The 12991-nt window shown below is 40.5% G+C and overlaps 2 protein-coding genes across 5 annotated transcripts in view; one reads left to right on the plus strand and one right to left on the minus strand.

Moving 5' to 3' along the window:
- Positions 1-12991, minus strand: part of mtor (mechanistic target of rapamycin kinase) — an 80045-nt gene that overhangs the window by 41335 nt on the left and 25719 nt on the right. The window lies entirely within an intron of this gene.
- Positions 7224-10847, plus strand: angptl7 (angiopoietin-like 7). Its single transcript, XM_046395613.1, has 5 exons — positions 7224-7763; positions 9102-9202; positions 9315-9509; positions 9767-9962; positions 10075-10847. Exons 1-5 carry the CDS (start codon positions 7403-7405, stop codon positions 10242-10244), a joined length of 1023 nt encoding a protein of 340 aa, XP_046251569.1. The 5' UTR covers positions 7224-7402; the 3' UTR covers positions 10245-10847.

Raw genomic sequence — 12991 nt, forward strand, 5'->3', positions numbered from 1 at the left:
TAAAAAGATTTACTGGCTAGCAAAAAACAATGGAATCCCTAAATGGCACAAGTGGTTTTTGTTTTCTGTGCTGTGACGCAACTGCTTTAACATCCCACTGTCACGAAAAGTCTCTTTGAAGCAGTGCCACATGGTCAGCTGTGCTTACTCAAAGCAGAGGGGACTATTCTAGAGGGATAGTGGCTAATCCACCTTCTTCCCCTCCAGTACTGTTTGTCCCAGCTACTGGTTTGCAGAGTGGGGACCAGACAGCTGCCGCCTAGCCTGCTTCCACTCTAAAGCAACAAATGCCACCTGGTAGCCATCACCAGCTTCAGTCACCATACCTCTTGATGGTCTGCCAGGGCATGACGGCGGCCATTCTCAGAGTCGGAGGATGCCCCGGTGCATACCGTCTCCTTCATTATTGAAAATATGGAACAGTTTATTTTGCCCTTATACGTGATCAGGTTTAACTGAGTTACAGATCACTAGACCTTGTATTATTAGAAATTCAAATTCATGGTAAGTCAGCTGCTAGCCTCAGGTGTCTAAAATTAAGGTTATATCTATATATACAGAGACATTTCTTGGTGATTTTACGATGTCCTTTTGCAATATTGAGTTATACTCAAAATTGATATGGCAAAAGGGCTGAACAGACCCCAGTCTAAGCACCTCAAAGAAATAAAACACCTTCAAATAAACCAAGCTGATTAAAAAAAAAAAAATGTGTACAAGTCAAACTGAGGATTTTCTAAGTGGACACAGGTGGAAGAAGTTATTGTTAATAAAAAATTATGCAAGTCAAAGTTTTGAGATAGAAACCCTGGAATCCACTGGCTCCAACTTTCACCTCTTGCCTTTCCTGTAATTGAACCCATCAGTGCTCTGCTGACAGCTTGGCCCGGGTGGTCACTGTTTGATTACAAAATGTTTTTTCCAGTGTATTTACAGACACAAAAGCTGTCTTTGAGTTTATTCTGACTAAAAACACGTTTGTTTTGTCAGCTCGCACTTATCAAAGATAGATGGCCGCTGCAATTAGCACAGTGGGGAGTCCAACCTGTCTTAAAAGGCAAAGGAAAAAATCTGTTGAATGAACTGTGTGAGCTTCCCAAGGAAGTCTTATAAAGAAAGGGGGCTTTGGTTAAAGTTTAGTAAATACCTTTAAAGTTAAGAGGAGCCATGCATTCTTTACACAGACCCTGGTGAGACATAGCCACAGGGTAAATGGTGTTTAAAGAAGCTGTTTTGAAGGGAAAAAAGTGTGATGCTTAACGTATAAAACAGCACCAGCTGGACTTTCATGTACTACCACTGAATGACAGAGTTCAGGGCCAGAGGAAAGTGATGCCTCTGGGAAGCATTGCTGGAGAGTGAGATGTGACTCACAGAGCAGTTAGGGCAATGAGAAAACCCAGGAAGCCAAATTATCCACTTTTTTCCAAACGAGACTGACGCACATCAGTGACTTTAGATTAAGATTTACAGGACGGTCAACAGTCACCACTATGCACCATCAAACATTACATTATTTAACAGTTAGAAACATCTGCCAACTGCTGAAGTATTATTTAGACAGCTAAGGTGAAAATGAGAAAAATAGAGTAAATGCTTTTAGACTTTTAGGCTTTTAGGCCAGTTAACTTTCCGCTGCTGCTATATTGGCAGAACAGTTGGAAATTGCCTCAATTATAGTTAACATATAATGCCAAAGATATTTATCTTAAGTGAATTACATTCAAATTGTACCTCTCTTGATAGTTTCTCGCTTGTTGATCTCCTCTGAAGACTTTAAAGTATAATGGAAAGGTAAGACTGAACATCCAGGATAACATTACGCAGTTACTGAAATACCCTGCATGTTGCAATCATCACATTCGTTTGCCGTTTTATGCTAAAAGCACCAGTAGATACATGTGACCAAGCCACACAAATATTGAGGTTGACCTAACATTTTGGAAAACTGTTGTCACTTTTTAAAAAATAAAAATGAGAGAAAGATCATGTTTAGGATCTAATCTGAATGCAGAACTGGTCTGGCATTTCAAAAACACTGCAGCAAACTGAACATGAAAGCAGTCTGTTGTGTTTATACAAATGGCAAACATGCAAATATATGACAAATGTCTTATTGCTCCCATATGCATCTGAAAAATTAAACAAATAAAGGATTAAACAGGATCAAACTAAAAGCACATGTCAAAATAAGAAAATTATAAAAAACATGGACGAAACTGCAGAGTGATGACTAGTTGAATAAAACGGCCAGCAACATTCAGGGAGCAAAATGTCAGGGTTAAAGAAGAGCTACATACCTTCAAATATTTCACTGACAGTGTGACACATCAAAGCAATAACAGACCATTTCATAATTATGTAACATTTCGGGATTTGAAGAAAGTCATACTTTTCATTTGGGCTCCAAGCCGCAGCTCCCATGACACAAAGATGATGCTGAGCAGAGCAATCAAACTGTTCCCTTATTTTTTCAAATGACCAAGCAAGGAAAAGTTAAGTTTGTCTGCCAAACACTTGGCAGAAGGGACACAAAAGGCTCAAGTTTTAAGCGCACGTCACTACTGATGCGAGATTATGTAGTAAGATGGTAGATGAGGGTTAAAGTGTTTTACTTTTGCTCCACAGTAGGAATATTCCGTCAACCCCATCTGACCCACAGCTCCCTGCTTTGTGCTTTCATGGGTTACATAAAGTCACATGACTAAACAATATTACCGAACAATTGTTGCTCTTCACAGTACTTGGTAGTATATATTTAAAGACCACAAATTCAAATGCAAGCTACGGCATAAATGTGGACAAATATTTGGGAATTATCAGGTCTCTCAAAATGCAAGAGTTTGAAAGGGCATTCCAGTGATTTAATACCGTGAAAAGAATGTTCATTGGGGGGAAAAAAAGAAAAAAAAAGCCAAACCTGAAATGTTCTTACTTAATAGATTTTTAGCTTCAATCCAAGCAAGAATGTGCATCACACATGTACTCAAGGCATACATGTGCATACACACATACTCAAGACACAGACCGACTCACAAAAACATTGTTTCACAGCAGTAAAAGTGGTCAAAACCTCCACTCCACAGGGTATCTTTACTGCAAATAAATGGGTCTTTAAAGACTTGGAGTAGTCACAGTGTAGGGGTTTAATACTTCTACTGTACTTGGCTGTATGTGTGTTGTCTATGAACAAAGAACTTCATCCCTGCCTTTTCCAGAAAGTTCATTCCTGCCCACGCAGGGAAGGAAAACCTATAAAGTTCAAGTAAAAACTGTCAGGAATATCCTGCTCAATTAGTACCAATACGCACAACTCCCTGTATTTACAGCATGCACTTTTTGCATGGCAATGATAACAAATACATAACTGAGAATCACAGAACACATACCGGTACGTGATCTGCTGTCTCGATGACCAAGGCATACACTGACACCCCTCAAAACCCCACAACCCCTTCCTTTGGCCCAGTCTGTACAGTAATCTCCTCCAAGTTGGCAGTGCTGGCAGCTGAGACAGAAATTCCACAAAATGGAGGTTCAAAAAAAGTCTCTGATTTCTGACACTTCAAAGGTATTACTTTCACACCCAGCCGGTGACTGGTATGTTTGAAATTTTAAAAAATGCAGGATTTTTGCAAACATGAACCACACAAACCTACCACGCTGAGCAGATGATTGTAAATTGTGGTTTAACTTCCGGCTTTCACTGGTACAAGGCTGTGATATATCTTCCACAATTGTTGGTGTTAGAAATTTGGCTCAAACTACAAAATACAATGATCATTTTAAGTGCCTATGGGTTGTTTCCTTCCCATGCATATTGTTGGGATCTCTGGCCATGCGCTCTGGAGAACAATAGAGCGGCCTACATGTAACCCATAAAGCCTGAGTTAGAGTGACCAACTGTTAGAGACCCCACTCATGATGTGCAACTAGTCATAAATTCCTGAGTTTAAACTCAGAACCGGCACGGACATTGGCTGCGTGCCAGCCATCTCCACGGGGGTCCGAGGTGACGTCACTCAGGTAATAAAAGGTCACTGCGACCATCAGCATGCGCTTTTTCCCCGTGCGTGCTGTGACAGTGAGAGCTGCTCCAGGCTCTCCAAGTGTCCAAACCGCCCAAAGGGAGCAAAAATCAGACGTTTGATTAACATCATTTTAGATCCCGGGTCACAGTTCTGCAACTCGCAGGCCGAGAAACAGACTGCTGTATTTTTCCTGTAACTTTTCCTTTTTCCCTTTTTCGACGTGGATCGCTGGGCAATCAGCTGATCGCACGTTAACGAGCCGCGCGCCGACTTTGTTAAGGACGAAACAAAGTTTGTTAACTTTTTCACCGGTGATTTTCTCCGCTGCCACCGAGAGATCAACACTCCGCATCATCAGAATAACGGACCGCCAGCATCCCGCCGAGGACGACGCTGCGAACGTTTAAGCGGATCATTATTTCAAACTCCGAACGATCGGAGCAACGCAACGTAAGAGGCTTATGTCTGGGCAGAGATAGTGTAACGTAGGGTTGTTTACACATGCTTTCTGTAACTTTTAAGTGCTGCATTCATTGATTTTGTTTTCCGGTCGGTCATTTCCGCCGTTTCAGCGAGACCGCGCGTCACCAGTTAAAGGGCCAATAGCTGAGCAGATAAGCTCCGGTTTACTGACTCCGCTATTGTGTGGTGACACGCGAGTTTCGAAAGAATTAGAGTGAATTCTTTTATTGGGTTGTGTTTTCATTTCTATCTTTCCTCACACTGTTCTTTCTGAACGGTGAGGCGAAAGTCCGAGCACGCGATCACGAACCGTAACCAAGGGGTACGTGGCGCTCAAAGGCTTCCGCCCATCGTTCTCTTCTGTGACCACATAAGCAACAGCACGTTGGTTAACACCATCTTGGCTCTGAATTATACGGCCGGCGTATTCTTCGGTAGTCATTTGGAGTTTTGCTGAGTCATCACATGCGTGTGACTAGTTTTGTTTGCTGAGTCATCCTTTATGTGGTTGTTCATCCTGGTGTGCTGACCCCTCCTCATGTGGTTCTCCACCATTTTGGTTGTAGTTTCCCCACTCGCCATTCTGGTTGTAGCTCCTCCCCTCATGTGGCCATCCGCCATCTTAATTGTAGTCAGCCACTAGCTTGTTGTTAGCTGCTATCCTGCTGCTATCTTGCTAACCGCCATTTTGTTTGTTTTTAGCCTGTAGCTTGTTAGCCACCCTCTGGCTAGCTTGCTAACCGCCATTTTGTTTGTTTTTAGCCTGTAGCTTGTTAGCCACCCTCTGGCTAGCTTGCTAACCGCCATTTTGTTTGTTTTTAGCCTGTAGCTTGTTAGCCCCCCTCTGGCTAGCTTGCTAACTGCCATTTTGTTTGTTTTTAGCCACTAGCTTGTTAGCTGCTACCTGGCTAGCTTGTTAGCCCCATACTGTTGTCATCATCTCTCTCTCTCACACACACCCATACACACACACACACACACACACACACTCCTGTATATAGGCACACCTATGTATAGATATACTCTTGTTGCTGTACCTGTGTTATCTTAGTTAATAGTTAATGGGTGTTGATAAAACTTAGATTATAATAGTGTTTATTACAAAGTGATACTTATCTATGGATGGTTGTTGCTGTTTAATAAATCCTGTTATAGTTTAACCTGTCGTTGCCTGTGGTTATTGTGTATGTACTTGTAATAACAGCTGAATTCATGACAGCCAGTGCTCGGAATCATCCTTCACAATTTTAAGAGACTGTTTTCCCATTAATTAATTTGGCTATTGGTCCCTGGTGACAGGGTGGTGCCCCGATATTTATGTGTATTAAGCATACACTGATTTTACTTTGATGATTATTTCCCATAATCATTGACTCTTTGCCAATAACCAAATTGCTCCTACTAAGTCGCACAACAATATCAATGAACAATATAAAGTGTACAAGAATCACTTGGAAACATTCCATTTAAAAAATCATTGTGAAGAGCTTCTGTCAGGCAGACAAAGTGATCAGAGTCAACTCAAAATCATGTTTAGGGGCTAATTCAATGGGTCAACACAGGTCAGCTGAAAGAGTTAATTTAATTCATGCACATAAAGTGACACAAAGAAGGAAAAAACTTGACAAAAGGGGAACCTTTTGGTTAAAGGACTATTGTCAGCACAACTTAAATTCCATGTATTTCTGGAGACATAAATAGGCTACTACACTAACAGTAATGATTAAGCAGGAGAAGGTAGGTAAGGAAGGAAGGGCTGAATGAATAAACTTGAATAAAAATAATAACTAAAAGCAGCACTATTCATCACTACACTGACACTGGTGATTCATTTTTCTTTGATTCACCTTCAAGGAAGATGGAATATTAATGAATATGTCTCTTTTTGTTCCTAAAGTGGATCATAGTTTACCACTTCAGCTACTTTAAAAATACAGTGCATGTGTGATGGCAAAATGTTAAGCCTTTACACATGTACACAGCATATGCAGACTTTGCCTGCCTTCTCCTGAACAAATTCTTTCCATTTAATGCAAACTGTGTTTTGGTCTAATTTCATCCTGATGTTTCACAAAGTCCTTCTCCCTTATCAACACCCTTTTGAAATTTGATGCTAAACAGCTCTGCGGAGAACATGCCTGTTTCAACATGTGCCAAAAGAGTAGCATCAGTAGAACACTTAACCTGCAATTAAGACTACTTAGTGACTTCACACACTTCTTGGCATGTGAAGACTGAATTTACTGGTCAGCCCCAAGGATATAATAAAATCTGTCATTAACAGGGTAATTTAAGTGTGAAGACAGGGAAGAAAATTACATACAAATGCTCTAAAGCCTAAAACACATATTCAAATGTTTTAACAATGTTCCTGTACACCTAAATAAATTTAAATGAACTACAACTGAAGGATTCAAGTGTTCAGCTGGCAAGTTACAGGAACTACACTGAGTTCAAACAGTAGCCCCTGTTTTGTTTTCTCAGCTCCGTATGCAGAAACTAAAAAAACATTACTGCCCAGAAACCTTCAACACCTGACAAAGAGAGGAGAAACGTGGGCTAAACTTCTGTGGAATGAGTGAAAGCAAGATGAGGGGAGCGGCAGGGGGAGGAGGAATGGGAAAGGTCCTCCACCCTGAAGGTTGGAAAGGGTCAGCACGGTGAGTGGTGCACACTGGGAGAGAGGGGGAGGACCCACATGCAAAATATTTAAGATGTTCAGGCAGAGGAGGGCTTCACCGGAGAAATAAGAGTCTGTGTGAGCCTTTGGCCAAAGAGGAGCTCCAACTCAACTGGCCCTACTGATATTTCCAGCAAAGACCTTTTAGAAAGACCGACTGCTTTTGTATATTGAAAGCAATCAAAATCAGCTCAAATTCTGTGAAAATTCTGAACTTTTGTATAAAAAAATGGCAAAGGTAAATTTAAGCGTAGTGGCATTGGGGGTCACACTGCTCCTTCTGGCAGAGACATGGGCCCAGAATCCCAAGAAGAGACCAGCACCTCCAAAGCCTCTCAAGGCTCAGTGCTGTGATGAGGTGCGCTCACTCAAGGTTCAGGTTGCCAATCTGACCAGTCTCCTCGAGGAGCTGAGTCGCAAGCAGGAGACAGACTTAATGAGTGTTGTGAGGCAAATAATGGAGCTGGACAAGCAGAACCGGCAGCAAGAAGCCCGGGTCACAGAGGCAGAGAGCAAGTACTCCGAGATCAACAACCGTGTGGAGATCATGCAGCTACAAACTCTACAGTCTGCTACTCAGACTTCATCGGGTAAGCATCAACATTTTGGAGCAGCTCTTAAAAGTGTACAAAGTTTTATGAAACACTGGCCAAGATTTTGTGTGTCTGATGCTTGTGGGCATAACTTGTAAATTATGTTTTAGTCAAACAATTATTTTTGGTGAATTTAATTCATCTGAAAGCAATTTACATAGCATAGTTGTCTCGGATAGAGTGTCCAAAACGTTCACACATGGCACAACCGATCCATCAGTGACTCCAATGCATATCTGAGTTATGTACCTAGCTGCTTAATTCACACTCCCGGTGTTAATACTGTTTCCAAATATAAGGGCAGATTTTAGATATGAGTGAACTTAAAATGTACTGTTTGTCTACCGGCATTTGTAGCTTGTTCTGAATGAGAAACAGCTGTTTGGAGATGTTGTAAAGTTCAATTTGAAGATATTACAAGGGCTTCTTTTCACTGGGATTTTTTTTTTTTTTGAATTCTCTAATGAATAAGAAGGTAAGAAAATAAAAAGCCATCATTTCACTGGAATGCACCTTTCTAAATAGACAGTCGAAAACAGTCCTCATATAGGCCAACAGCACACACACACACAACAGTACATATTTATTTCAGCTGTGAAAAACTATAATCAGCTGTGTCCATTGCTTCATGCATCTCAGAATACATGTCTGAGACTGCTTTGCACTGGTCGTGATGTAGATTACAGTGCACACATACTTATCAGACTTGCCCAACAGCAGTCAGAAACATTAATTCTGAACTGCAGAGTCCCAAGTGCAGGGCTGTCAACAAGGAGTTTGTATCAAAGCCAAATCATCTCTGACGTTCCTCTCAACTTAAACACTCCACTAATCAGCACTGGCTGCTGGAGAGAGGTTAACCAGGCATGACGTAGTTTATTATTTCAATACCTTAACTGTGTGGTCTAACAAGGCCACATTTATGTCACTGGCAAAGGGAACACAGAGCCCTTTTTAAAACTTGAGCATATTAGAGACAAGAGAGAACAGAGCAGGAAGGGACGCAAAGATTAGAAGAAATGGAAGACTTCCATCTCTTTTTCTTTTATACAGTATTGGGCTCATTGCTCTAAAGTGATCTCATAGCCTATTAATGGCATCACCATACTGTGAGTAGGGTAAAAGATGGGAAATATCCAAAAATCAGAGCCATGGTGTACATACTATGTTCTGATGTATTTTGCTTTTGGTGGGGGTAAAGGTCATTTTTCATCTGTGCAGTCAAATATCCATAAAATATTTTGGAATTTATGACATTCATGTTCTTAAAAATTGCTTGTGAAGCTGCATATGGTTTTGGCATAGCTTAAGAGATTCTTCTGTTTTTTCCCCCAGATGCCATATATGACTGTGCATCCCTATATAGCAAGAATTACAGGATCTCAGGCGAATACAAACTGCCTAAAGATGACTTCCTTGGCACACCTGAAATCAGTGTAAGTTATTCTAGCATCTTGTGTAAAGCATGTCTTCTCTGTGTACTTTTTGGAAGATCCCTTCTTGTCCTCTTCTCTGTACATTCTATTACATTTTGGTAAATACTTCCAGGTCTTCTGTGATATGGAGACAAATGGGGGAGGCTGGACAGTGATCCAAAGGCGCAAGATTGGCCTGACGTCATTCAACCGTGACTGGAAGCAGTACAAAAATGGATTTGGATCCATCCGTGGAGACTTCTGGCTGGGCAACGACCACATCTTCCGTCTGACAAGGCAGCCCAGTGTGCTCAGAATTGAGATGGAAGTACGTGTTTCAAAGTGTGGCACTCATGAAAGCTTAGGCCGAGACACCAAAGATCAGATATATGTAAACTATTTCATAGACAAAAGTGGGCATAAAGACAGAACCAATATATTCCTACGGCTAGTGAGCATAAGAAAATTAATAATTAAATCAAACTTTTAACTTTTAGAGTCTTTAGGCATACCCTGAATGCCAGTATTCTTAAGGTTCTATAACTGGCCCTCCCCTAATCATGTTATATGTGCTTTTCAATGCAGGACTGGGAAGGACAGAAGCGCTATGCTGAGTATGGCTTTTTCACTGTGAGTAATGAGCTCAACAGCTACAAGCTCTTCCTTGCCAACTACAGTGGGAATGCTGGAGACTCCCTACGCTACCACAACAACACCAACTTCAGCACCATCGACAAGGACAACGACAAATGCGTGGATCACTGTGCTTCTCTGCGCAAAGGTAAATTGTGAGAGTGACCCAGAACAATGCATTTGATCATTTACAGCAGATGCTGGTAGAGCAAGTACATATTTCCCTCTATTTAATACTAAGTTTTATTCTTTCCCCTCAGGTGGTTACTGGTACAATTGCTGCACTGACTCAAACTTGAATGGTGTTTTTTACCGCTACGGAGAGCACACAAAGAATTCAGATGGGATCACTTGGTATGGCTGGCACGGATCCAACTACTCCCTCAAGAAAGTGGAGATCAAGGTCCGACCAGTGGGTTTTCAACCATAAGTGCTTTAACTGCGTGTCCTGGATCAAGATCATACGCATGAATCCTGAGAGATCTCACTAATATCTGTTCAACCAAACTGTGGCTTTCCCTGGACTGCAAAAGGAATGAAAATGTTGTTTGTGATGGTCTGGTTAAATTTTAATCAAATGAATGTGTAATGATTTTGCAGAGTTTGATTGTAAATCATAGATCATTTTGTGTATTTATCGGTAAGATATTTTATTTTTTAAAAGCTTCGATAGTTGCTCTTGTACCACTGTCCGTTGGGTTACTGCATTTTGACTCCTTCTCTCATTTCTCTTGAAGGCGCTAGGGTGTATTCTTTCAGTTAACACGCATCATTTATAGGTAGCAGCAAGAATCACTCCAGACAGGTCTGGTTCAGGTATAAATCATCAAGGACTGGTAGGAACTAATTAAAAAGAATCTTTATGAGTTGCTGGAATGGGACCAAACATAGGTACTTCCTATGAACTACCCTGCATTTTATTGTAAAGCCCTAACCATTGATTATGGAAATCTGTAATTTGTAAAATGTGTACAGCTCTGTAATTATGTTGTTTTATGTGATAGAAAATAAAAATATTTTTTAAAAGAAAAAAGGTGCGTATCTCAAACAGGTAATTCTACATCATTCTCTCTTGAAATGTGGCCATTCCATGGAAGTCTCAAAGCAAATCAATGTCTTGTATCCATTCATGTCCAATAATGGCAACTTATTTGCCTTGAGCCCTGACCTTCGACTCTTGGGTCACTTCCTGACATTCTGGTCACACCTAAACCAAACGCAGGAATGAAGACCACACACAGATTTGAGTTAAATGGCAGCGAGTTAAATGCCTCTAGGTTTACTGCCTTGACAACAATGACACCATTGCTACACTTTGAACACAACCAAGAATTCCTTAAGACACTCAAATACCTACTATCAGGGAGCGCTGTCTATACAGGCTCACTGGTAGGCTGAGTCAGATTCTCTTCCTTTTACACATTCAGTCAAAGCAAACATCCAATTAAAGTTGGATATTTCTCCCTTCTCTTTTGAAGAAATGACCACAATGAAATAAGAACACTTAAAAAAGACATTCGGATAATGTCAAATGACCTGTTCTTTCTCTTCTAAGGAGAGAAATTTAAAGAGGAAATGACCATAAACAGAAGGGGACAATATACGTGCAATTATAAGAAGTCAGTTACTATTGATTTAAACTTGTCTCCACAGATGTTACTACACAGATCTGATAAATAGTGTGCTTCATTTAGGGAACTTAGTGGCTGCAAATGGAATTCACAGCTATTTTCAGGACAGAACCACTGAACAGAGCTTCCAAAAGTCATAGTTTCTGAAAGTCTTATTTGATGAAGATATTATGGCAGGGTGAAAGTGATTGGCATGAAGCGACCAAAGAATCATAGAAAATATGGTGGAGTAATGGATTGTTTGTTCAGCCTTAGCAAAAACATGTTTGGGCAAAAACATAAATTGCTGTCTGTGCATGGTCCAGATGCATTAATGACTGGCTCCAGTCACTACAGTGGTGATGGAACCACCAAATTCAGAGTTAGAAAAAGAAGGAACACTTTACTTTTACAGGCCTTTAGAGTCACACAGTTTTCACCCCCATCATTTATACGACCGAATATTACCAAATTCAAAAAGAATTAAATACAACAGAAATCAATTACCAATCTGAGTCCATTTAAAAACGCTGTAACGTACCAATACCATCATGGGCCAAAAGCTCAATAAACAGTGTTCTGTTGTAGGGAATAATGGGGAAAATGTGACCAATTTCCTGGCTATATACAAAGCTTTAATATGCAGTCAGACCGCAAACTAATTCTTTTGATTTTCTCAAAATCCCTCATACATTTTTGACTACTCATAAAAGTTGTATTATTATGAGTATGTCACCTATTTGGATTCAATACCCTGACCGAAAATCCAGATGAGAGAATACAAAGAACAATTCCTGAAACAATCACAAACTCATCTACGAACACAACAACACAAGTTGTGACAATACCACCTCGTCAATGAAATCTGCATATCAGATATAATGGGAAGAATGACGTCTCAGTAGAGCCAGGTTTACGTTGTGCTTTTTGCACACCAGCCTCTAGATCTTTTATGGGAAATCCTGGAGAGGTGAGAACCAGATGGGGATATTGAAAACACCAGAGTGTCGACTCCCATCATTCATCATCATCAAGGCTCCTGAGAAATTGAAAACAGGCCCCTGAGAACACAAGTCCAGACAATCATAGATGAAAAGGAGGCAAGCGTCCAATTAGATGCCTGGAAAACAGATTTCTCCACGCCACGCCAAAGGCACAGAAATAAAGAAAGATGGGAAAAGTGGATGGAAAAGATGACAGAAGATATCAAAGAGTTATGGGACAGAGGGTTATGTAAACTATAATTACCTTATGTATCTATTAAAAAAACGCCTTTGAGAGAATAGTTCAATGTTTATCTGTAAGCAATAACTTAATTAATGCAATGCAATAACTGTGAATCACAGAGGGACCTGTCAAACCTGGTATTTGTGATGAGGATGAATCTACACCAACAGAAAGAGTTAAAAAAAAAAAAAGAAAAAAAACAAAACAAAACGTAACGTAAAGTACGCAATTGCTTACTTCCCACTGACACTGAATTATGTTGTTGTTGATCTCAAAGTTACCAAATAATTATTTGCCATGAGCAAGTCCCAACTTTCAAGAGTGTATGAAGCTACATTTT

This window comes from Scatophagus argus, chromosome 8 (genome assembly GCF_020382885.2).
Source record: "Scatophagus argus isolate fScaArg1 chromosome 8, fScaArg1.pri, whole genome shotgun sequence".
In the NCBI taxonomy this organism is placed as follows: domain Eukaryota; kingdom Metazoa; phylum Chordata; class Actinopteri; family Scatophagidae; genus Scatophagus; species Scatophagus argus.

Bases quoted from the DNA above. Each gene is read 5' to 3' on its own strand.
- angptl7 (XM_046395613.1), top strand. From the start codon at position 7,403: ATGGCAAAGGTAAATTTAAGCGTAGTGGCATTGGGGGTCACACTGCTC. The intron at 7,764-9,101 runs GTAAGCATCAAC...TTTTTCCCCCAG, and splicing joins TGCTACTCAGACTTCATCGG to ATGCCATATATGACTGTGCA. The intron at 9,963-10,074 runs GTAAATTGTGAG...CTTTCCCCTCAG, and splicing joins CTGTGCTTCTCTGCGCAAAG to GTGGTTACTGGTACAATTGC.